This window comes from Aspergillus candidus (assembly GCF_002847045.1).
Source record: "Aspergillus candidus strain CBS 102.13 unplaced genomic scaffold BDW47scaffold_18, whole genome shotgun sequence".
Taxonomy (NCBI): Eukaryota; Fungi; Ascomycota; class Eurotiomycetes; order Eurotiales; family Aspergillaceae; genus Aspergillus; species Aspergillus candidus.
The window spans coordinates 357,756-385,284 of record NW_020194023.1 but is presented as its reverse complement, the minus strand read 5'-3'; the positions used below and the strand labels follow the sequence as shown (position 1 = coordinate 385,284).

The following is a 27,529-nucleotide window of genomic DNA, read 5'->3' as shown; positions in this document are numbered from 1 at the left end:
AAAGATAACATTAAATGAAATAAACCGAAGAAATTGTGGGGGACAACTCACCGAGCAGGACCAGCTTGAACTGAGCGAACCTCGCACCGGGACGGGCGCCTGCTGCGGCTCTGGAAGCCATGATGACAGATGAGAAATGAAACCACCGGTGAACGGGCAAATAAAGGGGGGTAGGATGATGGGAGATATGAATGAGAAAGAGAGCGAAAGATCCAGGCGAAAAACGAACAGCCAAATGAGATAAATAGGGGGTGGGGGAGGAGAGTATGATATGGAAGGGCGAGATGAAGAGAGGAGTGAAGAGTAGACGGTTGGATAGCGGGAGGTTGAATAGTGAGTAGTCAGTAGGCCGGGTCAGTAGATACTAGTACTACGGTAACTGTAGTACTACGGATACCTAGGTAGGTCAGTAAGGTAAGGTACTAAGAGTACCTACCTAGGTAACTTGGGTAGGAGAATGACGATGATCAGCCACAGAAGAGGTGGGTCTTGTGGCGGTCCTTAGTCAGGATGTACGGTACCTGTTTGGGTTTTATATTACACCGGTATCAATGTATATTGCATCGATAAGTATGCCAGACACTGAGATACATACTGTATATCTTGTTTGCAATACAGTAACATACACCACCGGTGCCTGGATGGTCATTCCCTCCATCGTCGTCATCCCTCTCGTTTTCTTCCCTGGATTGGTTTCTTAGTTGGCTACTGGAGTACTTAGTATCGGACTTCGTCTTTCGTTCTCCTGAGGCTGATATGCGTTGTTGATCTGCCTCTTCCTCTCTTCTCCCACGCTCATTACTGGACTGCCTTCGTCCATCTCACTCACCATTCCCGACCGTTTTCGATCTCTCCCTTACTTTCGCCTCATCCCGTCTACGTCTCCCCTTCCATCCATCCATCGTTACCCACCGAGCACTCCCATCGCTACCACACACCACCCCCCCTCGGTGGTGATCGTCAACCATGACCACCTCCGTCCTTCCCTTCCGTGATATTAATCTTCACGCCTCGTCTTCCCACTATGCCTTTACCTCCCCGTCGTCCCCGGATGCTCCCACGCTGGTCGTCGACCGTCCGACCGGTGATCTGCGACTGAACAATGGCACCCTGTCAGGCGCCAGACGCATCTCGAGTATTGCTGGCATCCTGGGCATTATCAAGCTGAAGCTAGGTAAGATGGTTGAGTTGGAGGAGAAGCCACGTGGAACCCAACCCCGGAGGGCTAACGATCGCAGATAAGTATATCATTGTAATCACCAAGGCCCAGCCCATGGGGCGCATTCGTGGCCATATGGTCTACAAGGTGGCCGGTACCGAGTTCCTCCCCATGCGAGAGCGCTCTCTACACGACCATGACGAGGACACCTATCTGGCCCTCCTGAAGGAGCTCCTCCGGAAGGGGCCCATGTACTTCTCCTACGCCCTGGACCTCACCAACTCCTTCCAGCGCCAGTCGCAGAGCGACCCTAGCCGCCCCATGTGGGCGCGCGCCGACGATCGCTTCTTCTGGAATCGCTTCATCCAGTCCGACCTCATCGATTTCAGTCTCGGAGTCAACGATGCGACGGGGGTTCGCTACGCCCCGCAGCCCGCTGTCGACCCCTATATCTTACCCGTCATGTACGGCATGCTCCGGATCTCTCCCGCCCGGGTCAAGTCGACGTCGTTTACCTTCGCCCTGATTACGAGACGATCGAGGCACCGGGGCGGTACGAGGTACTTCTCCCGCGGCATCGATGACCACGGGAATGTTTCCAACTATAACGAGACCGAGCAGATCGCCATCTTGAACGATGCGACCGGTGGGCTGTCGGGCTTTGCCGGTGGGCAACCGATGAAGGAGAAGGCCGCCGAGGTGGGCCGCGATCTCCAGGTCTTTTCCTTCGTGCAGACCCGAGGCAGCGTTCCGGTATACTGGGCCGAGGTCAACAACCTCAAATACACCCCGAAACTCCAGGTCCGCCGCGTCGAGACCGCCCTCGAGGCCGCTCGCAAACATTTCGACCAGCAGGTCCGGATCTACGGCGACAACTACCTCGTCAACCTCGTCAACCAGAAGGGACGCGAGCAGCGCGTCAAGGAAGCCTACGAAGAACTGATTCGGATCCTCCTCTCGGCTCCCGCCGACCGAGGCGAGACCGCCGGATCCTCCGAGAAGGTCCAGGCCCTGGAGCCCAGCCAGGAACAGAAGCAGATCGACCGACTGCACTACATCTACTTCGACTTCCATAACGAAACCAAGGGCCTGAAATGGCACCGCGCCGAGCTGCTGCTGGAGCGCTTGCTGGATGGCCTGAACCAGGGTGGCTACTTCCGGGGCGTCGAACATCCCGGCCTCCCGGGCGGCCAGTTGGATATCCGTTCGCTGCAGAGCAGTGTGGTGCGGACCAACTGCATGGATTGTCTGGATCGGACCAACGTGGTGCAGAGTATGCTGGGCCGGTGGGCCCTGACCCGCCAGTTCACCGACGCCGGCATCCTGCGGCCCGGGGAGGCGGCCAACGACGATCGAGACTTTGAGAATCTCTTCCGCAACGTCTGGGCCGACAATGCCGACGTCGTGTCCAAGTCCTATTCCGGCACCGGCGCCTTGAAGACGGATTTCACCCGGACGGGAGAGCGGACCCGCGCCGGGATGCTGCAGGACCTGAACAACTCCATCACGCGGTACGTGCGGAACAACTTCCTGGACGGGCCCCGCCAGGACGGGTTCGACGTCTTCCTGGGCACCTATCTCCCCCCGGAGTCGGCCCTGGGCAGCCTGCAGCTCTTCCTCGACCGCCGGCCGTTGGTCGTCCAGTCCGTCCCCTACCTCCTGGCGGCGGGCGTCTTCATGATTCTGGTGTCCTTGTTTACCAAGCGACTCCCGGACTCCGCCGTCTGGCCCTTGCGCCTCTTTGTCATCTTCTGGCTGATCGTGTCCGCCTGGAGCGCACGCTTCGTCCTAGGCCATGGGATGCTCTACGTAAGTGTTTATTTGTTTGTCTATTCTGATATCCATGCTGACTGATCAACCCCAGGTGAACTGGCCCAAACTCAACACGCCGGCCGCCGGATCGGAGGGCTACCAGGACGCCCTCATCAAGGCTCGGACGGATCCCATCGTCGGCCAATTTCTTCCCGCCAAAAGGCATCAGCGCGGTTACAGCAACGCGCGGTTGGGCTTTCTGGAGGAGGGGAAGACCAGGATCGAGTAATTGCAGCCCACGATGCGTTCGTCTTTTCATCCTCTGCGTTCTTTCTCTCCGTCTCTTTCCTTGATTCGTTTATTCTTTTATCCATTACCCTATTTCTTCCTATTACTTTTTTTTATCACATCCCCTTCTATTACCGTTCGTCCGCATTTTCCTATCACCGTAGGCATGTTCGAGCAAGTTGTACTTGTATTGTCGCGTCACCGATTCTTCTGCTTAGACCTGTCCTGTCCGTCTCGTTTTCGCTTTTCTAGATCACCACTAGATCTGGACCCCGGTGTTGTGGCCACTACTTTACTTCGAGTGTATAAATTTAACTGCCATTGTCCATTCCTCCGTGTACTATCTCAAGATATAACAAGATCTATAACGTAGATCACGATACACGTGACCGCACCCCGGATTAAGTAAGTCCCCGGATGGACTCTGCCTTTCCGCCCACTCCGACCGGTATCATTGGAGCATCTCGTCAGCCAGTCGATCCGTGAACACTCAGAGACCCTAATGCGGGGTTTGCGCCTACTATCTACATTGATCAGCCAGTCCCATCACCTGCGCACCTTTTCGTCGCGCCCGAGGAGGATGTCTCGCAACTATGAGGTCAGTCCTCTACCTATCCGCTCCGAGGGCTCAATGCTGATGATGATGCGGGGTCAAAACAGGCTGCCATTGCGGCGCTCAATTCGCTGCAGACCAACTTTGCGATTGTGCAGGAACTCCAGAAGACTGTGAGTCGAGAGGATAAGAATCTGCAGTCGATCCCGGAGATGGTGGAGTGGTTGAGGCGGATTGGGTATAAGGTTCGTTTTGTGTTGCTCTCCTAGAGCTAGAGCTGGTGGCTGTCGTTCTACGAGTGCTAATGGGTATCCCCTCAGCAATCCGACCTGAGCCAGATCAACCCCGTACACGTCGCCGGCACAAAAGGCAAGGGATCGACCTCGGCCTTCATCGCTTCGATTCTATCCCAGTACACCGCGGCGCAGTCGGATTCGCCCCGCACGCTCAACAAGATCGGTCTGTACTCGTCCCCGCACCTGCGCTTCGCGCGCGAGCGCATCCAGATCGACGGAGCCCCGCTCTCCGAAGAAAAGTTCACCAAGTATTTCTTCGAAGTTTGGGATCGGCTGGAGGCGTCCGCGCAGGCGGCGGGGGAATCCCCGACCGCTCCGCAGACGAAACCGCAGTATTTCCGGTACTTGACGCTGATGGCGTTCCACACTTATGTGAGCGAGGGGGTGAATGCTGCGGTCATCGAGTGTGGGATTGGCGGCGAGTATGACTGTACGAATGTGATCGGGAAGCCCGTTGTGGGTGCGATTACTAGCTTGGGGATCGATCATACCGCTATGTTGGGGAATACTATTGAGCAGATTGCTTGGCATAAGGGTGGTATTATCAAGCCGGGGGTGAAGTGCTTTAGTGCTCCGCAGCCTGCTAGTGCGGAGAAGGTCCTCCATGATCGTGCGGCGGAAAAGGGAGCGCAGCTGGAGATTGTGAAAGAGGGGCTGCCCGAGTCTGCTAGTGGGGGCAGTTTGAAGCTCGGCCTGGCGGGTGATTTTCAGTACACCAACGCTGCTGTTGCGACGGCGGCTGCTGCGGAGTTTCTCAGGACTGTAGGCATCGCAGATATCCCGGGCGATGTCTTGAGCAAGCCCCTTCCGGCGGAGTTCGTGAAAGGTCTGGAATCCGCTCGGCTAGGCGGTCGGTGCGAAACGAGACACGAGGAGAATGTCTCTTGGTACATTGACGGAGGGCATACCTTGGAGAGTATTAGGCTGACAGGCCAGTGGTTCGTGTCGCAGATCCACGCCAACTCGTCCTCCACCACCGCCGCCAACAAGAAGCTGCGTCTCTTGATCTTCAACCAGCAAACGCGCGACAGCAACGCCTTGGCCCGGGCCCTCCACGAGACCCTGTCCGCAGCCTTGGGCTCCGAGCAGCCGTTTACCCACGCCATCTTCTGCACCAACGTTACGTACAAGGACTCGGGATACCGCCCGGACCTGGTGAGCATGAACACGAATGCGTCAGACATTGAGAAACTACAGGTTCAAAACAGCCTCGCGGAGACGTGGCGATCCATCGATCCCAATGCCGAGGTCCATGTCTACGCCACTATCGAAGAGGCCGTCGACTTTGCCCGCGCGCTCGCCCTCAAGGAGAGGGGTCTCGTGGGCAAAGACGAAGCTCCTCTCACGACCTTTGTCACTGGCAGTTTGCACCTGGTCGGGGGGTTCCTCGATGTCATCGAGACGAAGCCCAGTGGGGCTGAAAAGTCGTAACCTTGATGGGTTTTCGACTGCTGTTTTTCTTTGTACTTTTTTGTGTCACTTCTTCCTGTTCCAGTATTCAACAACAGAGCGATACCCGCGAGGACTACAGTCTTTGGTTTCGGTGTGCATGTTTGGCGTTAGTATAGAGCTTCAACAATCTCATTTCCTGTTAGTGGCAGGTCTCTGCATATAAAATTGTTTAATACTTTGAAACGTAGATTTTACACCCCCTGGTGTAGATATAATGATTCTGTCTTGCATTGTTTGTTTCTTGTTAGTGGAGCTAACGTGCCGAGGTAATCCTAGAGTGACGCTGTGGCGGCGTGATCACCAAGAATCCCACCCAACAACCTGAATAAGTTGTTGCCCATGCGCTAAACATATGATCAGACCTGTTAAAAAGGCCTCAGTCAAGACCATGAACAGTATATCATATACGTACGCCAAGTCCAGAACCAAACTGGTGACGTGACGTGGGGCTCCGCGTGAAACTTCCCGCACCGCACGCTAATCCCAGGAACGCAATCTCTCTCTTTTTCCAACAATTCTTCCCCTCTCCTCCTCCCCACACCACCCCCCCCCAATCGCGCAAACCACCCTCCCAACCGCCCCATCATGGCCGACAACAAAGATACCAAGGGCAAAGCGCCCGCAAACCAGACTTCGGAGTCCGGATCCAGCCCGAAACCCTATTCAATCGGCGACAAGCTGACCCCTAAAATGGCGGAGTCGCTGTTGGAGAACAACCCCGCTTTGAAGAACGAGATGGCGGGGCTGGGCAAGGACAAGACCGCCGAGGCCCTGCGCAAGATGGACATCGCCGACCTGCTGACGGGGCTTGCGGTGGGCGGGAAGAACCAGAAGGATATGGCGTCTTACAAGTTCTGGCAGACGCAGCCGGTGCCGCGGTTTGACGAGACCGGTAGCGAGCCGAGTGCTACTGGGGGCCCGATCAAGATGATTGACCCGGAGAAGGTGTCGAAGGAGCCGGATGCGCTTGTTGAGGGGTTTGAGTGGGCGACTCTGGATTTGACTAATGAGGTGGAGTTGCAGGAGTTGTGGGATCTTTTGACGTATCACTATGTGGAGGATGATAATGCTATGTTCCGGTTCCGATATTCGAAGGCTTTTCTTCACTGGTACGTATAATTCACACAGCGAACGTGCCTGGATGCTTTGGAATTCCGTTGGTTGTTTCGCGCGTAACTGACGTCTTACAGGGCGCTCATGTCGCCGGGCTGGAAAAAGGAATGGCACGTGGGTGTGCGCGCCACCAAGTCGAAGAAGCTGGTCGCCTCCATCTGCGGCGTCCCCACCGAACTCCGCGTGCGAGGCCAGAAGATCAAGGTGACTGAGATCAACTTCCTCTGCATCCACAAGAAGCTGCGGTCGAAGCGGTTGACGCCGGTCCTCATCAAAGAGATCACCCGCCGGTGCTACCTGAACGGCATCTACCAGGCGATCTACACCGCCGGAGTGGTGCTGCCCACCCCGGTCAGCTCCTGCCGCTACTACCACCGTCCCCTGGACTGGTTGAAGCTCTACGAAGTCGGCTTTTCCCCGCTGCCGCACGGCTCCACCAAGGCCCGCCAGATCACCAAGAACCACCTCCCGAGCAACACGTCGAGCCCGGGTCTGCGGCCCATGGAGCTCAAGGACGTCGACGCCGTGCAGGATCTGCTGGAGCGGTACCTGCGCCGGTTTGACATGAACCAGGCGTTCACAAAGGACGAAGTCAAGCACTGGCTGGTCCACAGGGACAACGACGAGCAGGAGCAGGTGGTGTGGTCGTACGTAGTGGAGGACCCGGAGACGCACAAGATCACCGACTTCTTCTCGTTTTACAGCCTTGCGTCGACGGTCATTCAGCACCCGAAGCACAAGGACGTGTGCGCCGCCTACCTCTACTACTATGCCACGGAGACGGCCTTCCAAGAGGATATGAAGACCCTCAAGGACCGACTCCAGATGTTGATGAACGATGCGCTGATCCTGGCGAAGAAGGTAGGACTCCCAGCTTGCATTTTTTTGGTAGTATTCCATGTGACTGACTTAATGATTCGTAATGTAGGCCCGCTTCGACGTCTTCAACGCTCTCACCCTCCACGACAACCCCCTGTTCCTGGAAGCGCTCAAGTTCGGCGCTGGCGACGGCCAGCTGCACTTCTACCTGTACAACTACCGGACGGCCCCCATCCCCGGCGGCGTCAACGAGAAAAACCTCCCCGACGAGAAGCAGATGGGCGGTGTTGGTGTTGTGATGCTGTAAACAACAAAAACGGCATGGAACGAGATACGAGGGACCTTCCTAGTCCCGTATACTACTAGCTACTAGTACTTGATATTGGCTGAAAATCTTTTTGAGCAACAGCGCAACCAAGCATGATGAAAATGAGATGATATCCCACCATTTATGATTGAGTATTGCCTTTGACTTGCATACCTATATGGAGAATAAATCCAATCCACTCACTAGTAGTGAATTGTAGATATAAATGAATAGTGTAATGTGCCTGAGTGCCAAGGCTCCGGTTGCGGGCCCCGTGACGTTAAGGTGTCCAGGCTGCCAAGGCCCGCCAAGGAACCCCAATCAGCTTATCGCATCGTCAGTTCATCTCCCCTCCTGCCTTCGGCTTCATCCTCTTCCACCTCATGATCGTGTCTGTAACGGACGTTTGAACCAATACACGCCATCGATGTAATCGGTAAGAGGTACCGATCAATGGATGAGTCACGCACCAATATCGTTCCTTTCGAAGCTGTCGTCTAATCCTCTCCACGAGAGAACTGACAATGGGTGTGGGTCCCTCGACGGAAGACGGCCAAGCTGGGTCGCCAGGTGAGTCGTCCCATATATCACAGTCATGGAATTGAGATTGAGCGGCGGAGTCGTCATGATCCATACTAATTATATCTGCAGAAGGACTCAGCTACAAGCTAGCTGAGCGCTTCGCGGCCAAATGCTTCACCCCGCTGGAGTTGACCCACTTCAAGGACAACTTCTTTAGCCGCGCGACAGACCAGGACGGGGTCAAGTACTGGAATGAGAAGACACTTTCTGACTTTCTGGGCATCCCGGACGGGGACGGGGACGGAGACGCCGGCGCGGGCGCTCCCCACTGCCCATTGGATGCGGGGCCGGTGGTCTTCCGCATGGTTTCGTATCTGGGGGCGTTTCCGTTCCAGAATACCCTGGCGCCCAGCGCTCTTACCTTCGAGGCTATGGTTAAAGTTGTGGTGTTGCTGACGGAGCGCTATGGGAAGGTGTTGCGACGAGCTCGCAAGGACCGGATCAGGCTGCTTTTTGGGAGTCTGGCGGATGTTCAGAGGAAGGATACGTGGTCCCCGGAGACTCATGAGGATAAGGATGAGACTGGTGAGGAGGACGGCGGGGCTGCCTCCCTGCCGAGATCGCACGCTCCGGGTTTCTTGATTGATGAGCCTGCGAATGATGATTACGAGGATGATGATGACGATCTTGCTCTCGCTGCGTTGGAGTCGCTGGATGCGATTGAAGTGTTTAAGCATGACTCGCGCATCGATAAAGCGGTCTATGAAGCCCGCGTCTCGATCAGTACTTTCCGTCGTCTAGTGATGTTGTTGCTGGTCATCTCGCCGCTGAAGCCGCTGGAGTCGGTAAAGCCGTATACTTCGGAACTGAGCGAGCAGCGCATGGAGGATATTTGCAATGAAGCCGAGACCATCCTGTCCGCCTTCGGCCAGGAGCCGTCGGGCGGCATTAGCTACAGGTCTTTCGCGCAGACTGTATCTACGTCGCTGCCGTATTTGTTCGACCCGTTAACCCCGTTGTTTGAGCATCTTCTGTTTAGTAAGAACCTGGATCTTTCGCAACGCAGGCGTAAAACCGATTCTACAGAGCCGGAACCGGAACCAGAACCGGTGGAGGAACCGGTGGAGGAACCGGCTGGGGAATCAGCACCGACGCCCTCGCCGTCCGCGCCCTTCTCAATCACGCTCCCGGGGGACTTTGAGTCCGCTATACTGAGTCCGACCGTCGTGTCTCATCTCTCGTTCTTCCTTCCCTCAACATCAGCCGATGTGAACCTCCTGCGCGGCAACGTGCGTCTGCATCCTGTCTTCTCCACCACAGCGCACGGGTCGTCTCTGACCTCGTTCTCCCACAACGTCCTTACCTGGCAATCGAGCACCCTTCTCCTCCTCGACGGAACCCTCGATACCGGAAAGCCCATCACAATAGGCGCATACCTCCCACAACCGTGGAAATCCAGCACCTCGACATCAAAGGTCTCCGAAACCACCACCCTCCCCTGCCTATTCCAGCTCTCCCCAAAGCACATCCTCCTCCCAGGCAACTCATCCCCATCCGTCCAAAATGTCCCCAACGCCCCCGCAGCCTACTTCTCCACCGAGACAGGCCTCGCCCTCGGCTGCCAAATCCCGCCAGCATCCCGCTCCCAAAAACTACCCCCAATCCCGCACGGCGCAGGAAGTCTAACAGTCGACACGAGTCTCGAAACCGCCGACCTCCACATCTCCACCATCGGCTCCAACGGCGTCTTCCTCCCCCCACCCTCCTCCCCCTCCCCCTCATCCTCCCAAGACCACACAACCTCAAAAACCCAAATCCACATCCTCAACCTCGAAGTCTGGGGCGTGATGCCCGACCCCGCAACCGCATCTTCAGAACAAGGCCAAAGCGCCATCGAGAAGCAGCGGCAGAAATGGGACTTTGAGGCCCGCGAGGCCGAGCGCAGACGCAACTTGAATTTGAAGGCGGGGGCTGGTGACCCTGCGAGAGAGAGCGCGCGCTGGTTGCTTGAGACGGCGGGGATTGTGGGGAGTGAGTCGAGGTATCTGTAGTTGGATTTTTTGGTTTGTTTTTTATTTTTATTTTTATATATTTGTTTCTTTTATCTTGTTTAATGCCCAAATCCCGATGACTGCGGCGAAGGACTGTCCCTTAGACTGTGAGAGCTGCCCACCATACTCAATATGTGAGTATGTTACTATGGGCGCATTGTTCGGGTCTTTTCTTGGTTTGATCAACATCGTTGGGATAGTATCGGTGTTGTCAGACACAGGCAATTCATGACTTGGATAATTTTCTATATTATATCATACAGTGTCCTATCTTTCATAGCCCGAGCATCAATACAACATACCTTAATTGAATAATGCATGCAGTTCAAGGCCTACTAACGACATATGCCCACTACACAAATCAACAAACACCCATAGGCGAAAGCCCCGTCGGCGGACCATAATAATCCCTAAGTTCCTCCTCTTCCTCCTCCTCTTCCTCCTGCGGCTCGTCCTCGGCCGCAGTATCCACCATCTCAGCATCCGACTCCGCCGCCTCAGCGACCTTCCCTCTAGAATGTCGACTGCGGCTGCGACTGCTGTGCGGAAGAGGCGTGCTTCCCTTTCTGGCTCGTTCCTTTTCCCTCTCCTTTTCTTTCTCCTTGTCTGCACTGTCGACTTCCTCAACGGGCCGATCCTCGCGCGGAAGACGGAACGCGAGGAATCCCTCCGGCGCGCGCTCCGCGCGGTCCATGATCTCGTTCATGTACTTGCAGACTTCGTCGGCGGGTTTGACGATGCGGCTGAGGGGTTCGAGGACCTTGGCGTTTGTGGTGTGGATGCGCCATGTGATGGGCTGGTAGTATTCTTTGAGGTTGGCGGTGCTGGTGGGGTCGGGGGTGTCTTTGGTGTCGGAGGATTTCTCCTTGGGTTGGTCTTTTTCGGGCTTGTCGGGGGTGGGCTTGGTTTCTGATGATGCGTCCTTTTGGTCGGGCTTCTGGGGGTCTTGGCCTGTGGTGGTGGGCTTGTTGTCGGGGGGCGCTTGCGGGTTGGGGGTTTCTTGGGCGCTGGTGGTGCTCTCTTTGTCTTTTCCGTTCGTGTCGCCCTTTTCCTTGGGATTGGGATTGTCCTTGCCTTTGTCTTGCTCTTTGGTGTCTTCGGCGGTCTTCTTCTTCTTTTTGGATCGAGATCCTGCCTTTCCTTTTGCCCGCGAGGTGTTCGTCTCGGTCGAGTTCTCGATGGGAAAGGGTGCGTTCGGGTCGACTTTCTTAACGAGCAAGAACGATGCAAGCACCGTGGTACCCCCCGGGAGATATTCCAGGATCGAGTACTCTGGGAAGAGATAGCGGTCTCCAGAGCCTGCATGGCCCGAAGTGCTGCTTCCATATGGCGTCAAGGGGGAGGTAAATTCAAACACCACTGACTTGTAGTTGATCCTGGGTGGGGCCGGCGGTGGTGGCGGGGGACCAGGGTGGTAGTACGGAGACGGGGCCGGAGAGTTTTGTGGCGGGGGTCGGGACTGGATCGAGGGTGGAGTGGCCTGATGGGGCGTTTGCGGAGGGGGATAGGGTGGCCCGGGTTTCGGTCCCACGCTCTGCGGTTGGGGCGGGGGCGGCATTGGTCGAACGGCGGGACTGGATGGGTTCGGGGTCGCACTCTGTTGCGCTGCCAACGGTGGAGCAGGCGTGATACTTAGGTTAGATGTGCCTGCCGGGGGCGGTTGCGCTGGCGGTGCCCCGGGCTCTTGCTTCACCTGCGCGGCTGTACTAGGCTGCTGGGGCGTGGGGTTCTGGGGGGATTTGGGCGGGGTTGATGTTGATGCCCGAGGGGTGGCAGGAGCAGACGGCGTCAGCCTCGGAATTTGCACCTCGACGCGCTGTATTTGCTGAGGCGGCCTTTTCTGTTGATCATTCTGTTGGGCTGGCTGCGGTGACAGCTGTGGAGGGTGTGGAGTGCGGGGCGCGGCTTTCGTCTGAGGGGTGGAAGGTTGCGATTGCTGCGGTTGTTGCTGTCGCTGCTGCTGTTGCTCCCTGGCCCGGATGATGGCATTGAGCTCATCGATGTGGGCCTGGAACGCTCGAAGTTGCTCCTGCGACGCCTTGCTCGATGCCACCACCCTCATCAGAGCCTTCAGTTCCGGGTCGGAAGCAGCCCTTGTTGCAAGCATCTGAATCACGGGGTCTGGACTGGGTTTTGCAGGTTGGGAGGGTGGAGGCTGTTGGGCCGGCGAGGGTCGCTGGATGGGCTGGTTTGGTTGCGGCCCGGGAGGAGGACGGGGGGTTTGGTTGGGGGTCTTTGCCGGGCGTGCAGGAGGCGGATGCGGCGATTGGTAGTAACCCGGTTGAGGGGGCGCTGGGCTGGCGGGGGGATGTTGGTTCGACTGCTGTCGTTGATTCTGCGATGGAGGGGGTTGAGGCTGATACTGTTGGAAATTATTCGGATGGCCGTAGTGAACCATCGGTCGCTGGGGAGGAGTGTATTGGATCGGGGGCGGCGCATTGGGGTCTTTGACCGTGTAGACCATGGCATCGAAGAGATGAGGCCCGACCACAACGCTGCAGGGCCCAACCTTCGACATGGTCTCCTTGGGCGGATTCTTCCCTTCTATCTGCTCTCTCTTGGACTTTTTCGGTTTCGTCCAGTATCGCACGAGGATGCCATCGCTCAGCCATTTCTTTTTCGACCGTTCCAATGAAGCGAGAAGCACAGCACTATAACGCATCAGTTACCCTTGTTATTCTTGAGTAGAGCGTATATTCGCCTCTCCGCTAGTCGCATGATATCAACCATACCTTTCCGCGATTGACTGATAGTCTGTGGACGGGAGGTTGTCGGGCTGCGGTGCTGTGACCGTCGGCAGTCCTTCTCCGTCTCGAATCTTCGTCGGCAATGGCGGATCGACGGGCTCTGGCGGTGGCGGTGGAGGGGGCGTCGGAGCAGCAGCAGGAGTAGAAGCCTTCTTCTTGGACGACTGTTGGGGTTGCGACGGAGGCTGGGGCGTATTGGCTTCGGAGACTCGGCGTTTGGCCGCAGGTTCGCGACGGTCACGGGCAGACAGCCGGCGTTTTTCGGCCATGTTGGGAATCACTGGATCTTAACACAAAGCAGAACAGCAAGATAAACCACCCGAGAAAATCGTAAGCATCTCGGGGAGAACGTGGCGACAATCGAATGAGAGGGAGATGGAGATGTGAGAGAGACGCGACAAGGAGAAAAAGAGGAACGTTGAACCATCGTCACGGGCCCCGCTCACCGCCTTCCACCGGGGCGGCAGAATCGGGCGTTATCAACAACTCCATCACTATCGCTCTATCGCTCGATCATCTCCACACTTCCCATTGTCTTCCGACGAGATTATCTGGCCATGGTGGAGTTGCAATCCATCTTCAAAAAGGCCTACTGGTCGCTGGCCGCTGCTGGTCTTGTGTACATGGGCTTTGTCTGCTCCATGACCTATCCGACTGTCCAACGAGCGTAAGGGCTCCGATCCATACGGGCGATGGGGATCGCTGACGCGCATGATAGAGCTCTCTACGTGAACAAAATCAACCCTGTGCTGTGGCAAGACGTCAATCAAGTTGAGAAATTTGGGTTCCTGAGTATGTCAAAAATCTCTCCTCAGAAGGCGCACGCCATTGACTTGGCCAGAGACGCAGGTCCAACCCTTCAATTTGACCACTCCGGATAATGAGTCGCTCTACACATGGCACCTCCTCCCTCTTCACCTGTGCCGGGAGCACGAGGAACTGCTCAATGCGCACGAGCCGTCGGGTCCCGCGGAGGACTATACCCAGAGCCCAGCGTTCAGACTGTTGGCGGACGACCCCAACGCTCGTGTGGTAATCAGCTGTGCGTAACCCGAGACAGTTGAGACATGCCGCGGGCTGTTCACTAACGATGTGTGCACGTCAGTCCACGGAAACGCCGCCCACATTGGCTCCGCGCAGCGACCAGAGATCTACCGTCAGCTCCTAGGCCTCTCGACGCCAGCGAATCCCGTCCATGTATTCGCAATGGACTACCGCGGATTCGGCATATCAACCGGTTCCCCAACCGAAGAAGGCCTGATCACAGACGGAGTCTCCCTCGTCAACTTCCTCACCGCCGGTCCTCTCAAGATCCCCCCATCGCGCATCGTCATCGTCGGCCAAAGCCTCGGAACAGCCGTCAGCGCAGCGGTAGCAGAGCGATTCGCATTCGGATCTCCCGATCCCACGGCCATCCAACCAGCAATCAAAGACCCCGAGCCATTCGCCGGCATAGTCCTCATGGCATCATTCAGCAACGTCCCCAGCCTCATCGACTCATACAGCCTAAAAGGAATATCACCCCCAATGCTCTCCCCACTCATGGGCTACCCACGCATCCAAAACTGGACAAAGAGCCACATCCTCGACCGCTGGGACACCGCCGCGCGCGTCGCACGACTAACAGGCGCCGGGCCAACCGCCGAGGAGGACTCCAGCAGCGCATATGCACAGAAGGGCCTGGATCTGGTCGTCGTCCATGCATGGAACGATAACGAAATCCCATGGTATGAAGGCCACCGCGTCTGGCTGGCCGCAACGGGCGAAAAGCAGAAGAGCCCTCCGGGTACTATTGTCTACGAGCGAAAGGACGCCAACGGCCCTAGCGAAGTCCGCGTTTGGGAGAACAAGCTGGCGGGTGCGGTGAAGAAGGTCCGTTGGGAGCGGGTTACCTACGGTGGTAAGTGGACAACACTGGATACAGAAGAAGGCGGACGCTAATCTCACATTCGCTGCTACGTAGGCCATAATCGCGTCGCTACCTTCTCGGCCGCTACGCTCGCTGTGCTTCGGGCTTTCGAGGAATGATCCACCTCTGCTTTTAGGCTCCCTTGGTCATGTATAGATTTGTTGCATTTGGTTAAGACCACACGATCTATAGCAGACAGTGCTTTGCACCAAAAGACCCTTACCATAAAAACCACACTACAAGAACAAAGACCGATATAACCAAACAAACACCTAAATTCATATTGACCCAATACCCCAACCGCAGCTATGAGAGGAGATCAAAGCCCACCAGAACAAAATTCGAAAGCATACATATGTACATATAGAGTGTCAGTCAGTCTCACCTGTCCCGACGACCATAGAACACATCCATCCGGTCTATATCATACACAGAAAGCAGACGCAGTCACATTTCGTTCTAGAAACAAAGAGAACAGAAAAAAAGGAATTTTCGATATATAACGCCCACAAGGTCTATCTGTCTGTTGTTGGAAGTAATACAAGGCGCCAAATTAAACGGTTAGGGAAAGAATACACATCGACTTCGTCTGGAATACATGTCGAGAAGGTAGGGGGAGAGAAGGGATGGCGTGGTACATTCGAGATCAACTGGGCGAGAGCTGACCGCGGGTTATGTAGTCGAGGGGGTGGGGAGAGAAGGCGACAAGGGTTGGCCGTTTATTTCTTGTGGCGGTCGGCCTGGGCCTTGAGGTACTTCTGGATGAGTTCCTTTCTGTAAACGCGATGTGGTTAGCACTCAGTGCAGACAAGAGGAGAGCCAGGGAACTGTGAAAGGTGGAGTGGAACGTACTGTAGGTGACCGGGAGCCCTCTCGTAATGGCTGAACTCCATGCTGTATTCACCCTTGCCTTGGGTGGCAGCGCGCAGGTTACTGCTGAAACCGAACATGCCGTTCAGACTGCAGTCGGCATAGATGGTGACTTCATCGACACCGACCTCGGAATCGTTGATGGTCGCACCGCGCTTGTTCAGCAGCGAGATGAGGTCACCCTGGAACTCGGCCGGCGCGGTGACAACGGTCTTCATGAGAGGCTCCAGGACGGAGGGACCGCTCTCGTTGAACGCCTTGCGGAAGGCCTGCTGCGTGGCGTTCTTGAAAGCCATTTCGGAAGAATCCGTCATGTGGGTGGCACCGTCGTTGATCACCATGCGCGTACCAAGCACCTTGTGGCCGATCAGAGGACCCTTCTCGCAGGAGAGATGGAAACCCTTCTCACAGGCGAACAGGAACTTCTCCGAGATGCTACCACCGACGATCTGTTCCTCGAAGTTGTTCTCCTCGAGCTTACCGGTAGGTTCCATCCAGCCGACGACACGGGCGTAATCACCCGGACCGCCGGACTGCTTCTTGAGCAGATGGTCGAACTCCACACGGCTGCCAATCGTCTCGCGGTAGGCGACCTGGGGCGGGCCGGTCTCGCAGTCCACGCGGTATTCGCGGCGCATGCGCTCCAGGTAGATGTCCAGGTGCAGCTCACCCATGCCGGAGATGAGCGTCTGCTCACTCTCGGCATCGTGGGTCACGCGGAAGGTAGGGTCCTCGCGCTGGAATCGGGCCATGGCCTTGGAGAAGTTGGCGCCGTCCTTGTTGTGCTTGGGCTTGATCGACAGGGAAATGACCGGCTCGGGAACGAACATGGAAGACATGCTGTAGCCCAATTGCCCGTCGGTGAAGGTATCACCGGAAGCGCACTCCACACCGAACACGGCACAGATCTCACCGGCTCCGACTTCGGAGACATCCTCCATCTCGTTGGAGTGCATGCGGACGATGCGAGGGATCTTGACCTTCTTGTCGTTGCGAGCGTTGAAGACATTCATGCCCTTGCGGAGGGTACCCTGGTACACGCGGATGTAGGTCAACTGGCCAAAGTTGCTCTCCTCCAGTTTGAAGGCCAGACCGACCATGGGAAGCGAGTTGTAGGGGACGAGCTTCACGGAAGCTTCCTTGCGCTTCTTGTCCAGGGCGAGGTTCTGCACCTCGGAGGGGTTGGGCAGGTAGTCCACCACACCGTCCAGCATCGGCTGCACCGACTTGTTGGCCAAGGCCGTGCCCATGAACACGGGAGTGAACTTAAGGTTGATGGTGGCCCGACGAATGGCGGCTTTCAGCTGGTCCTCCGTGGGCTGCTCCTCGAGAATGAAAAGCTCGGCAATCTCGTCATCGACATCGGCGAGGGTTTCGATGAGCATCCTTCTGCGCTCGATGGCGATATCCTTCACCTTGTCGGGGATCTCGTCCGTCACGTGGATTTCCTCACCACTCTCACCCACGTTGTAGTGGGCCTTCATCTGGATCAGATCAACAACACCCTCGAACTCGTCTTCCGCGCCGATGGGCACCTGGACGGCAGCCGCGGGGATCTTCAGCTTGGAGTTGATCTGGTCGACGGCCTTGAAGGGGTTGGCACCCATCCGATCCATCTTGTTGACGAAGGAAATACGGGGCACATTGTACCGTTTCATCTGTCGATCCACCGTGATGGTCTGCGACTGGACACCGGACACGGCGCACAGAATCATGACGGCTCCGTCCAAAACGCGCAGCGCTCGCTCAACCTCGATGGTGAAATCGATATGGCCGGGGGTGTCGATCAAGTTGATGTGGTACTTTTGGTCCTTGCCGTCGGCGTCCTTCTTCACCCAGTCACAGAAGGTGGCAGCGGACTGGATGGTGATACCCTTTTCGCGCTCCAGATCCATGGAGTCCATCTTGGCACCCACCGCATCACGACCACGAACCTCGTGAATGGCCTTGATACGACCGGTGTAGAAAAGAACTCGTTCGGTACAGGTGGTCTTACCGCTGTCGATATGGGCCTATCATGCAATACTTGTTAGTTGGATGATCCGGTTTGTTGTCGCCAATCACCCGGAAGCCTTACCGCGATACCAATGTTTCGCACTCGGGACAGTCGCTCGGCCTCGACAGGATCCAGGTTCTCGATGATGGCCTGCTGGGACAAAGTCTCGGGGTTGGCGGCGGCGGCTTCAAGACTAGAAAAGTAAACAGATTAGTCGGAGTGAACAAAAAGGATTACAAGAACAAAACAGGCCATGAAAAAAAGAGCATCAGTTACTCACACCGCCGAAGCCGTTGCCGAGGCATTGCGTCTCTGGTAGAAGTCCTTGTTCAAGACAGCAGACCGATAGAGCGGGACCGCGGAGGGCGAACGGAAAGCGGCCGTGGACGCGCATCTCTGGGACAAGAAGGTCTGAGACTGCAGACGAACAGGAGCTTTGGTCAGGCCAGAAACGGCACGGTAGGGCAACCGTGTAAGCGAAGGACACCTCATGGCTATTGAACCCCCAGAACACCGGGAAATTGATCGAGCGCAGGTGCTTTGGGGAAACCAAGAAGAATCACAGCGCGAGAAAAAAAGTTCGGGGAAGCCAGGAACGGGTCACGTGGGGAGCCGGATTGGCCACTCACTGACGAGGAATTCAAACCAATATCAGGCCATTCATCATGACTATTACTCTACTATTTAGTGTGGGGATGTATAGACTAAGTCTACCTAGACTATAGGAATAATTATATGAATTTGTTTTTTCTATTCGATTGACAATATACAAGGTTCTCCATGTCTTTGTCTATACTGACATGCCGTATCGTACGTGACAATACGTTATGCTCACCGCCTTCACTTCCGCGGACCAAAATGATTATGATGTCTTGGACCAGATGGAAGACCTCCAATTCTCCAACTGATTCAATGCGATCTGTTCGCCATTCTGGCTCTAATTCTTGTCCTGGTTGATTGACTGGATTAGTAGACGCAGCGATGCGACAGGGTATGAGATTTCTAGCGGCTGTCTCGCGTGGACAGCCGTCGAAGCTGAAGAAACCGGCCGTCAGCCTAGACCATGTATGGAGTCTTGCATAGACCTTCTGCAGCTCCAGTGCTAACACTAAGAGACAGTTTATTCAGAGACAGCGAGTTCTTGGTCTATGGCGGGAGATTGTCAGGGCGCTGCACAGTCAGTATTTTCTTGCTATATGTTATTTCGATTTTTATTAAACAAAATTATAATACTTCGAGTCGGTACGCTGACACTCGCGCAGAAATTCCACCGTCGTCAACTCGAGATGAACTGCATAACTATGCCCGACATGAGTTCGAGCGACGTCGCGACATCACAGACTTGGTGAGTGGCCATGCTTTCCGGTAGTATTGGATGTGCGGTACTGACAGGATGCGCAGCAACATATCCGGTACTTGCTTTCGGTATGGAATCCACCGGACCTTTCGGAATCCCAGGCATCTAACAAGGAGCAGACAGGAAAGGCCGAATTTGATACCATGAGACGGTATATAGACGAGCAAGTTGTAGGCTGAGGATGAGATCAAACCATGTCAAAAACCGGCATAGAGTCGAGAAGGCTTCTGGATATTCAAGGGCCAAAACAGAAGAAAAGAGAGAGAGACATATGTACAATAAAACATGATACCCAAATCACATCAGACGGTTCCAATTTCTGCAACATCCTTACTCACTACTGTCTCGACCACAGTAGCTTCACAGCATCTAATACACCGACGGACTTCTCCTCGGAGGCCTCGATAGCGGAGCGAGCGGCGTCCGGCGGGGACGGCTTCTTCCCAGCCTCCTTGGCAGCTGCCTCGATGGCCGCATGACGCTCACGCCAGTCGCGGTCCTCCTTGTCGCGAATCTCCAGCTCGCGCAGCCAGGCATCGCGCTTCTCCTGGCTGTGGCGCTCCTCCACCGCTTGGTCGAACTCGCGGCGCTGCGTGCGCTCGACCTTGTAGTACATGCCACCGGCAACGACGGCGAACAGGGTGAAGCCTTGGGCGTAGATACGGGCGCGGAACATGCGGTTCATTTCGACCGAGTCACCCACTTTCATGGAACGATAGGCGCGGTAGAGCGCATAGCAGGTAGCGGCGCATCCTGCGGTTCAAAAATACCAGTCAATCGATGAATTCGGACTCGCATGAACATGCAACGGGTAATAAGAGTGGAGAAATTACCCAGCGGGATCAGTGGCTCCTCCTTGAGTCTTCTGCGGAACTTCTGAAGCGACGTCTCCTCTTGGAATTGACTAGATACTCGTCAGGAATACTTGTATTCGTACACTGCCGGAGTCTCCGGGTACGCACGGACTATCGTCTAGGGACGAGGGAAGAGGTTCTTTGCTCATTTTGACGGTATTTAGGCCAGTATTATCAACGGACGAGTGCTGTCTGGGGTGAAGATTTTCGATATTTGCAGGTACAGAAAGGGACAACGGTCAAGCAACCGGTTGGAACGCGCACCCTGGAGTCGAGTCAGCAATCCCCTCTTGAGACAACACACACCACTACCCCAATCCAGAAGCATTACCTTTGTTGTGAGACTTGACTGTGCTCCTGCGATGGGATCGAGGAGAATTGAACTGTTTTTTCACCAGGGACGAACCATGGCATGACGTCGCTCGGAGCCGGGGCTGTAATTTTCAAGACACCAGGTACGCTGTCGTACCGGAACGGTACTTTTCGAGGTCTCGACTATCATGCTATCCACGATATACAAAGTCAGATACCAAGTTAGATATCTATGTATTGGATTATTTTAGAGATATACTAAGTTGCAGGAATACTAGATAGTCTTCTTCTATATGCTACTATTTTTTACCTTATTTTAATATTAATTTCCTTCCCTTGTTTGTAGACATACTAACAGCCAATCGGGGTGGACTCAGGCAGAACCACCGGAATCCCGGCCGTACAAAGTTCCGGACAGCGTTTGCTCCGAGCAAAAGCGGCATCTCCGTCAACACTTGCGATCATCGCTCTCCCCCAGTTCATTTTCCCGGCCCCAAATCCGCCTTCAAATCGGTCTCGCGTCTCTCTATCGGCGGTTATAGAGGATCCCGATTTCTCCGCCACCATGTTGTCCTTCCGCTCCGTGTTGCGCCCCTCGACGGGAGCCCTGCGCCAACTTCTCCCCTCCATGATCCGCCAGCCGTTCTCCCACGTCGCCCGCCCATTCACGCAATTAACACGATTGTCCCTCGGTAACGGTCTGCGGAGTCTGCGCGCTGGAAAGGCGCAGACGGAGAATGTGTCTGTTGCGAGTGTGGGGTCTACCGTCCGACAGATTGAACAGGTCCGGGGAATGAAGACACGATCGTCTGTGAAGCGGCTGTGTGATGGGTGCAAGGTATGGATTGGATAATGCAACAGTGGGCAAGCTGTTGAGGATCTTTACTGATACTGTGATTCAGCCCGTACGGAGAAAGAACCGCGTCTACATCATCTGGTAAGTCTACGCTCGAGGACGCTATCGACATGATACTCACCAATGTGTGCAGCTCGAAAAACCCCAAGCACAAGCAACGGCAAGGGAAATAAATGTCATGAGCAAGAGGGATGGAGGGGAATGCGGAAAGTCGTCGGATGGGACTTCTGGGCTCTCGAGACCGCGGCTTGAGGCATAGATACGTTTGTGTGGATATACGGCATCGTCTGGATGCCCTTCGGGACTGTTCGCATGTTTATTGTTGACTGGGAATCCACCAGCTGGTTGGTTACGGCGCTTATGTTGAATACTGCTTCATATATGTATAGTACAATGTGCATCTCATTTTTACTTGGACTTTTCGCCTGGAAGGCAACTGATTGAGCCGCAATCCGCACTATCTGGATTCGCATCCGTTATCCGTCTGTCAGATGGCAGTCAAAAAAGAAAAAGACCTGTCACTAGGCAACTCACTCGTTTAAAATGTCAGCCACCGCGGGCATTGAATGTCGAGCAGTCATATCTGTACCTCTGACGACCACAGCACCAACGGAAAGACTCGCGCCAGCATTCCCAACAGCCGCCTTCTAAACAAGACCAAGGCTAGGAATGTGTCTCCTGGGCTGTCTTTCGCATTATAAAGCTTAGGCCACAGGTTCCTCCTCTGGCATCTTCTCTTCCCTCCTTTAGCATCGACCCCTGACCTCTATTTACCATGGTTCGCTTCAGCACTGGTCTCTGCCTCTGGGTCATCCCAGCGGCACTTGCGTCCCCCTTTGCCGGCATATCCCCTAAAAGACACCTTTCCCTGCATCCCGTCAGTGATGATGACGCCATCAAGCACAGCGGAGGCCGTGGCCCTTACCTGGATCGCGACAGCGTGGGAATAGACCGCGACACACCGGCAGGATGCTCCGTGGACCAAGTCATCATGATCAAGCGCCACGGCGAGCGATACCCAGCAAAATACGAAGCCAAACCAATCCTAGACGCTCTGCAAAAGGTGCGCAAAGCAACCATCACCTCCGACAGCGGCGACCTCGCCTTCGTCCGTAACTGGGAGTACTACGTCCCCGACGATTGCTACGAGGTGGAGACCACAACAGGCTCCCATGCCGGCCTCCTGGACGCTTACAACCACGGCAAAGAGTACCGCGAGCGGTACGGGGACCTCTGGGACGGGGAGAACGTCCTGCCGCTGTTCGCGAGCGACTTGCACCGAGTGATTGACACCGCGCGGCACTTTGGCGAGGGCTTTTTCGGCACGGAAGAGTACTTGTCCAAGGCGGCGCTGAATATCATATCCGAGTCGACGGATCGAGGCGCTGATTCTCTGACGCCCAAGTGTCGTGGAAGTAAACCTGCTTCGGAGGAGATTTGCAATGGATGGCCGCATGATCTACCGCAGTTTCATCCGGCTGCGGAGAGACTGAATGCTCAGTATCCTGGGCTGGATCTGGACTGGAAGGATGTCCTTTGGCTGATGAGTGGGTAGTTTCTTTTCATACAATCAGGGCTCTCTTCGCTAATTATTGACAGCTATGGCTGCCTACGAGCTGAACGTACGTGACCACTCCGAGTGGATCAAGGTGTTCACCATGGACGAATGGGTCAATTTCGACTACGCGTGGGGGATGAGCTTTTACTACTGCTCTGGGTGAGTATATCCCTAAATCATTCCTCCAACTCCATGGCCACAAAGCCCTAACAGCTACGTCAGCCCCGGAAACGAACACTCTCGCGCAGTAGGCGCCGTCTACGCCAACGCCAGCCTCACCATGCTCAACGACGGCCCTGCAGCCGGGAGTCTCGTCTTCAACTTGTATGACACCCTCAGTCCCATCCATCACTACCACCCTCCCCTACTAACCAACCACCCCAGCGCCCACGACGACAACATCACCCCCATTATCAACGCCCTCGGCATAGTCAACCCCGCACACGACCTCCCCGTAGACCAAATCTCCTTCACAGACACCTGGCCGCTCCCACAGCTCGTCCCCATGGGCGGCCGACTCACCATCGAGCGCCTACAGTGTGGCACCTCGGCTCTGGGCGCCGGAGGCCCCTACGTTCGTCTGGTACTGAACGAAGCCGTTGTGCCCTTCCGCGACTGCGTGTCGGGGCCGGGCTACTCGTGTCCGCTGGGCAATTATACGGAGATCTTGTCGAGTGGGTTGCCGGATTTTGCGGCCGAGTGTGCCGTGCCGCCGGACGAGCCGCAGTATTTGGACTTTTGGTGGATGTATAGTGGTTCTGGTGATGCGAATGATTATGTGTCGAAGGAGTTGCAAAATTGTCATCCTCTTGGGGCGTGAGTTGGGCTGTGAGTTGGAGTTTGTGTGGTTGGGCAAGCACTGTGTGCTGTGTCTCGTTGTAACTCTATTTCAGTCAAAACCTAATCTATAGTATAATAGTATAGTCGGAAATCAAAAGTGCCTGCACTTCCCATCAGCCGACCCGACTACCAACACTCTGATCCAGCCAGTCTTTCCACGTCGGGTCGCTCAAGATCGACCTGACACGAGCTTCGAGCCATTCGGTGTTTCCCCAGAAGCCCCAGGAGGCCTGGAATCGGCACCAGTCCACCAAGGCCGTCTCCCAGTGCCGCTTAAAGTCCTCCCATTCGTAGTGGCCGGACTTTTCGTTGCACAGGAGACTCTGGCGATACCGCTCCAACAGATCCCTCTCGCCATCCCGGATCGTCAGCTCCTCCGGCAGAGGCTCGTCGACATCATCATCGAGCAACATATGCAGCGGCACCGAGCACGTAAACAGCTTAGCCAGGTCACAGACTCCTAAACCCAGTCCAACATACTGGAAATCAAAGAACGCGACCTCATCTCCCTTAGTCGTGGTAAAGAGATTCTCCGACTTTACGTCGCCATGGATATACGACTCAACCGGCCGTCCACAAGGCGTCAAGACCAGCGCAGCCATCTCAGCGATGGACATCGCGGACCCCTCCGGCACCCTGCACATGGCGTCCGACCACTCCGAGTAAGAATCCTCCGCCAAAGAAGCATACTCTGTCCGCCGTGTCGCAAGGTACGTGTACCCGCCATTAAGCCACAGCTTGCTTCCACCAACAGCATCCTTCCCCCTCCTCCTCTTCGACTCTTCAAGCGGCGGCAATAGATACGCCCCGCGCTCATCACCATCATCACCCCGCCGCAACAGCCCCCACGAACGAGCATGAAAACGCGCCAACCACTCCAACGCCCCACGCACCTGCACACAATCCAACGCACTCCTCTTCCCACCAGCAACCGGGAACCGCGGTCTCAAATCCGCCATAACAATCGCCATCAGGCCACGAAGTTCCTCCTCTTCCTCTTTCCCCTCTCCCGGCCTCACGCCGTCACGCGTCGAAGTCAAACACTTCGCAACAGCGATATCATCACCCAACAGTGGAACCACATCAGCGTAGAAATGCAACTCCACCTCATAGCTCAGCATCTTCCTTAAGTGGCCCTCATCTTTTTCAACTTCTTGGCCGCCGGCACCTTTGCGCAGCGGCGGCGGAGAAATGAGCTTCAGGATGAGAGGGTACGTGCTCCCCGCTGATCCAGTCGTTTCAGCCCCGCAGAGCGCGCTGACATGTTTTGCTGCGGCGTCGGTTGTTGCACGCGCTTTGATGGCGCAGATTTGACCGTAGCCTGCCCATAGTGTCTGGAGTGTTTTGCATGAAACTAGGTCTAGTGAATGCCGTGAGAGCAGAATTTGCGCGACGTGTTCGGGTGTCGACGCCATGGTCATTTGAGGGGGTTAAGTCAAGAAATCGCCGTGCGTGTATGTGAAGTTGTTGTCGTTGCATGATCGATTGAAACGATGCCTGATATGTGGAGGCTTCGGGTGGATATCACGTGATGATTATACATTGATGGAGTAGATGGGTCTGAGATGAGCGCACTTGGTGCAGATAGGCGATCCAGATTCACTATGGTGTATTTTGGTCTGATGGAATTGAATTAAGTACAAAGGGGTTTCAGGCTCTACTTCTGGGTAATACCGAGACCACGGTTAATATCAAATGGTAAAAGTAACCATATAGAGTATTCATAACTCTTGGGTGTAAAGTATAAACAGTATCAAATACAACATTGGACAGGCCTAGCCAAGCTCAGTCTCCTCCTTGGAAAAATCTACCGGTGAATTGGCCCCCGAACCCCTCGGAGTCAAAGTCACCCCCGGATGCATTCTCTGGACATGCAGGTTAAGGTTCCACCGCCGCGAGAACCCATCAGTGCTTCGCTTGCAGGTCTTGATCGGACATAGCAAGTCTTGCTTGCGGTGCCGGCCTTTGCCCTTCGGTCTGAACCCGTCGTCGTCCGTATCTGGCGCAGCGGAGCTGTTCGCACGCGATTGTGATTGTCCCTTCGTCGAGATAGCCCGGGAGTGAGGCCGGCTGGATAGAGGCGGTGGTGACGCCGGGGGTGAGGGCTTAGTTTCCTCTTCTGACTCGCTTCCGATATAGCCCCAGTGAGAGATTTCTTCTCCTTCTTGTTTTACCTCTTGTAGCTTGCCCTCTTTGAAAGTCTGGAACGTCATATCCTCTCCGAAAAGCGCTGTGCAGCGCTGCGCAGTTCGCATTACCGCGGCGGAGGGTAGTCCAAGCATGGACGCCACGCCCAACACCTCACTCCAGTCTCGGACGCCGAGACGAACGCGGCTTCGAGACCGTCCTCTTTCGCTTCCGCGGGACCGTCCCCGAGATCTGGTCGAGTCTCGCGACTTCGAGGCGCGGGCTGAGTGCGCTTGAGATGTATGTACACTTCGGGAACGAGTACCGGTTGATGCGCCTCCCCTAGACGCCCGTCGCGTGCGCTTCCTGCCTCGTGACTGGCTCCGTTCCGCGGAGATGGCTGTGCGTTTTTTGGGCGATGAGGTCCCGGAGGCTATACTCTCCGCGTCGGTCGGCGGCTCGCTGGCGCTGTCGTCGGCGGTGAGTCCGCTTTGTCGAGCATGGTGTAAACCCATGAGGAGATGGTCTAGTTGAGTGAGAATGTTCCTGGTGATCGGGCGGAGCTGTTGTCGTGAGTGGTCGTCGTCTGCTTGGACAGCTGGTCGTAGAGGAACGCCGTCTATCAGCTCCGGGTCGCTTTCCTCCTCCATCACGCCCATACTCTCATCCTGCGTTTCCGCCTGTGACGAGGCCATGCCCCCTCTCTTCCGAACCAGGGACCTCCCTCTCAACCGCCACGGTCTCGCCTCGAATCTTTCCTTCGCTGTCTTCAACATAACCGCCATGACTGACTCCTCCAAGTCAGCGCTAGGCCGAGCATCCGGCTGCATTCGCAACGTCCACGCTGCATCCTCTTCAATTCGAAAACGCTCATTCACCCTAGGTACCTCGCTAGAGGGCACCGGCCAGGCGGCCCACCGCCTAGGAGGAACAAACGCATCCGACTCACTCAGCGGCGTTTTACTCCGCGCGGCCTGCCTCGCAATGTCACGGGCCCGAAGCCGCAACGCAAAAGCGTTATACAGATGGGCCGACAAGTCCCGCGCACGCATCTCCTCTAAAGCCTGTGCATTCTGGCGGTCCTCCGCGGTGATATTCCGCCAGGTGGAGTCTGGGCCGCGGAACCTGTTAGGTCGGTACTCGGGCGACGATGACAGCGCACGTTCCGGACGGGCGGGGGCCGCTGCCGTCGCATGCGGATTCGACATGTCGTCGAGTATTTGCTCGGTGTCGGTGTCGTCGTCAGAGCCCAGGCCGCCATCATCGTCATCATCACTGGCCGTGTACGTCGCGTCGTCAGAAAGGTCGTTGTCGATCAGTGGCACCTCTTCCATGATTGCGTCCAGGGCATCCTGGTCAGAGGCGCTGTGCCCCTGCCGCGTCTGTATCGCGGATTCATAATAAGAAGAGTCCGGGATATCCTGGCTGCTGGGTCCCTCGAACAGTGATTGGTATGGCTGCGCGGACTGGGGCGGTTGCGTAGACCGCGGCGAGCTATTGGCCGGCAGTGAGGACATGCCTCATAAAAGCGCAAGTCACAGACACCCAACGAGACAGCTAAGATCGTACGTAAAAATGCTCATATGAATTGTACGACTGTAGCTGGAGCTGGTCGGAATCTTGGAATCCTGGTCGAAGCGCAACTATGGATGATTCCGGGCAAAATGTAATTGGCAGATTTTTCGTCGGACACCATGATTTGCGGCCGAGACGTGCAGGTACCACACTCGTACTTAATTGATCAACAGCACAGGCAGTGCCTCGGACATGCTCGAGTGAAATAATAGACCA

At 55.6% G+C, this 27,529-nt stretch overlaps 14 protein-coding genes across 14 annotated transcripts in view; 8 read left to right on the top strand and 6 right to left on the bottom strand.

The window, feature by feature from the left end:
• The window catches only part of BDW47DRAFT_104754 (Rab family GTPase), a 1,749-nt gene extending 1,394 nt beyond the window's left edge, over positions 1-355 (bottom strand). Inside the window, exon 1 of the mRNA XM_024812405.1 lies at positions 52-355. Within this exon, the coding sequence (XP_024672738.1) occupies positions 52-121 (70 nt within the window). The 5' untranslated portion in view covers positions 122-355. The remainder of the gene's footprint in view (positions 1-51) is intronic.
• A 356-nt stretch (positions 356-711) lies between these two features.
• BDW47DRAFT_104753 (putative phosphoinositide phosphatase (Sac1)) lies at positions 712-3,530 on the top strand. The gene is made up of 3 exons (XM_024812404.1): positions 712-1,174; positions 1,239-2,968; positions 3,024-3,530. The coding sequence occupies exons 1-3, from the start codon at positions 967-969 to the stop codon at positions 3,198-3,200; spliced, it is 2,115 nt and encodes a 704-aa protein (XP_024672737.1). The 5' UTR covers positions 712-966; the 3' UTR covers positions 3,201-3,530.
• A 101-nt stretch (positions 3,531-3,631) lies between these two features.
• Positions 3,632-5,665, top strand: BDW47DRAFT_104751 (tetrahydrofolate synthase). The gene is made up of 3 exons (XM_024812403.1): positions 3,632-3,797; positions 3,860-3,997; positions 4,073-5,665. The coding sequence occupies exons 1-3, from the start codon at positions 3,702-3,704 to the stop codon at positions 5,477-5,479; spliced, it is 1,641 nt and encodes a 546-aa protein (XP_024672736.1). The 5' UTR covers positions 3,632-3,701; the 3' UTR covers positions 5,480-5,665.
• Positions 5,666-5,890: 225 nt separating this feature from the next.
• Positions 5,891-7,934, top strand: BDW47DRAFT_104749 (glycylpeptide N-tetradecanoyltransferase swoF). The gene is made up of 3 exons (XM_024812402.1): positions 5,891-6,609; positions 6,691-7,474; positions 7,542-7,934. The coding sequence occupies exons 1-3, from the start codon at positions 6,086-6,088 to the stop codon at positions 7,737-7,739; spliced, it is 1,506 nt and encodes a 501-aa protein (XP_024672735.1). The 5' UTR covers positions 5,891-6,085; the 3' UTR covers positions 7,740-7,934.
• A 151-nt stretch (positions 7,935-8,085) lies between these two features.
• Positions 8,086-10,508, top strand: BDW47DRAFT_22415 (TLDc domain-containing protein 2). The gene is made up of 2 exons (XM_024818498.1): positions 8,086-8,309; positions 8,391-10,508. Exons 1-2 carry the CDS (start codon positions 8,264-8,266, stop codon positions 10,310-10,312), a joined length of 1,968 nt encoding a protein of 655 aa, XP_024672734.1. The 5' UTR covers positions 8,086-8,263; the 3' UTR covers positions 10,313-10,508.
• Positions 10,509-10,552: 44 nt separating this feature from the next.
• BDW47DRAFT_22414 (uncharacterized protein) lies at positions 10,553-13,420 on the bottom strand. The gene is made up of 2 exons (XM_024818497.1): positions 13,045-13,420; positions 10,553-12,963 (listed from the first exon to the last, which is right to left on the bottom strand). The coding sequence occupies exons 1-2, from the start codon at positions 13,326-13,328 to the stop codon at positions 10,674-10,676; spliced, it is 2,574 nt and encodes an 857-aa protein (XP_024672733.1). The 5' UTR covers positions 13,329-13,420; the 3' UTR covers positions 10,553-10,673.
• Positions 13,421-13,602: 182 nt separating this feature from the next.
• Positions 13,603-15,182, top strand: BDW47DRAFT_22385 (alpha/beta hydrolase). Its single transcript, XM_024818496.1, has 5 exons — positions 13,603-13,726; positions 13,778-13,851; positions 13,901-14,101; positions 14,165-14,959; positions 15,023-15,182. The coding sequence occupies exons 1-5, from the start codon at positions 13,617-13,619 to the stop codon at positions 15,085-15,087; spliced, it is 1,245 nt and encodes a 414-aa protein (XP_024672732.1). The 5' UTR covers positions 13,603-13,616; the 3' UTR covers positions 15,088-15,182.
• Positions 15,183-15,579: 397 nt separating this feature from the next.
• Positions 15,580-18,374, bottom strand: BDW47DRAFT_22382 (elongation factor G). The gene is made up of 4 exons (XM_024818495.1): positions 18,115-18,374; positions 17,916-18,027; positions 15,821-17,850; positions 15,580-15,742 (listed from the first exon to the last, which is right to left on the bottom strand). Exons 1-4 carry the CDS (start codon positions 18,324-18,326, stop codon positions 15,688-15,690), a joined length of 2,409 nt encoding a protein of 802 aa, XP_024672731.1. The 5' UTR covers positions 18,327-18,374; the 3' UTR covers positions 15,580-15,687.
• A 298-nt stretch (positions 18,375-18,672) lies between these two features.
• On the top strand, positions 18,673-19,518 carry BDW47DRAFT_22363 (LYR motif-containing protein 2). The gene is made up of 5 exons (XM_024818494.1): positions 18,673-18,899; positions 18,954-19,011; positions 19,097-19,179; positions 19,236-19,259; positions 19,311-19,518. Exons 1-5 carry the CDS (start codon positions 18,816-18,818, stop codon positions 19,368-19,370), a joined length of 309 nt encoding a protein of 102 aa, XP_024672730.1. The 5' UTR covers positions 18,673-18,815; the 3' UTR covers positions 19,371-19,518.
• rcf1 (respiratory supercomplex assembly factor RCF1) lies at positions 19,105-20,429 on the bottom strand. Its single transcript, XM_024812401.1, has 5 exons — positions 20,377-20,429; positions 20,154-20,310; positions 20,025-20,095; positions 19,232-19,944; positions 19,105-19,175 (listed from the first exon to the last, which is right to left on the bottom strand). The coding sequence occupies exons 2-4, from the start codon at positions 20,192-20,194 to the stop codon at positions 19,529-19,531; spliced, it is 528 nt and encodes a 175-aa protein (XP_024672729.1). The 5' UTR covers positions 20,195-20,310; positions 20,377-20,429; the 3' UTR covers positions 19,105-19,175; positions 19,232-19,528.
• Positions 20,430-20,814: 385 nt separating this feature from the next.
• Positions 20,815-21,661, top strand: BDW47DRAFT_104735 (50S ribosomal protein L36). The gene is made up of 3 exons (XM_024812400.1): positions 20,815-21,195; positions 21,260-21,294; positions 21,347-21,661. Exons 1-3 carry the CDS (start codon positions 20,923-20,925, stop codon positions 21,384-21,386), a joined length of 348 nt encoding a protein of 115 aa, XP_024672728.1. The 5' UTR covers positions 20,815-20,922; the 3' UTR covers positions 21,387-21,661.
• A 327-nt stretch (positions 21,662-21,988) lies between these two features.
• On the top strand, positions 21,989-23,591 carry BDW47DRAFT_131284 (histidine phosphatase family protein; the record flags this gene model as incomplete). The annotated part of the gene is made up of 4 exons (XM_024817280.1): positions 21,989-22,760; positions 22,813-22,930; positions 22,994-23,095; positions 23,156-23,591. The coding sequence occupies 4 exons, from the start codon at positions 21,989-21,991 to the stop codon at positions 23,589-23,591; spliced, it is 1,428 nt and encodes a 475-aa protein (XP_024672727.1).
• A 103-nt stretch (positions 23,592-23,694) lies between these two features.
• On the bottom strand, positions 23,695-25,074 carry BDW47DRAFT_22337 (uncharacterized protein). Its single transcript, XM_024818493.1, has one exon. The coding sequence runs from the start codon at positions 25,030-25,032 to the stop codon at positions 23,725-23,727; it is 1,308 nt and encodes a 435-aa protein (XP_024672726.1). The 5' UTR covers positions 25,033-25,074; the 3' UTR covers positions 23,695-23,724.
• A 304-nt stretch (positions 25,075-25,378) lies between these two features.
• BDW47DRAFT_104729 (uncharacterized protein) lies at positions 25,379-27,519 on the bottom strand. Its single transcript, XM_024812399.1, has one exon. It carries the CDS (start codon positions 27,253-27,255, stop codon positions 25,387-25,389), a length of 1,869 nt encoding a protein of 622 aa, XP_024672725.1. The 5' UTR covers positions 27,256-27,519; the 3' UTR covers positions 25,379-25,386.
• Between the last annotated feature and the right edge of the window lie 10 nt (positions 27,520-27,529).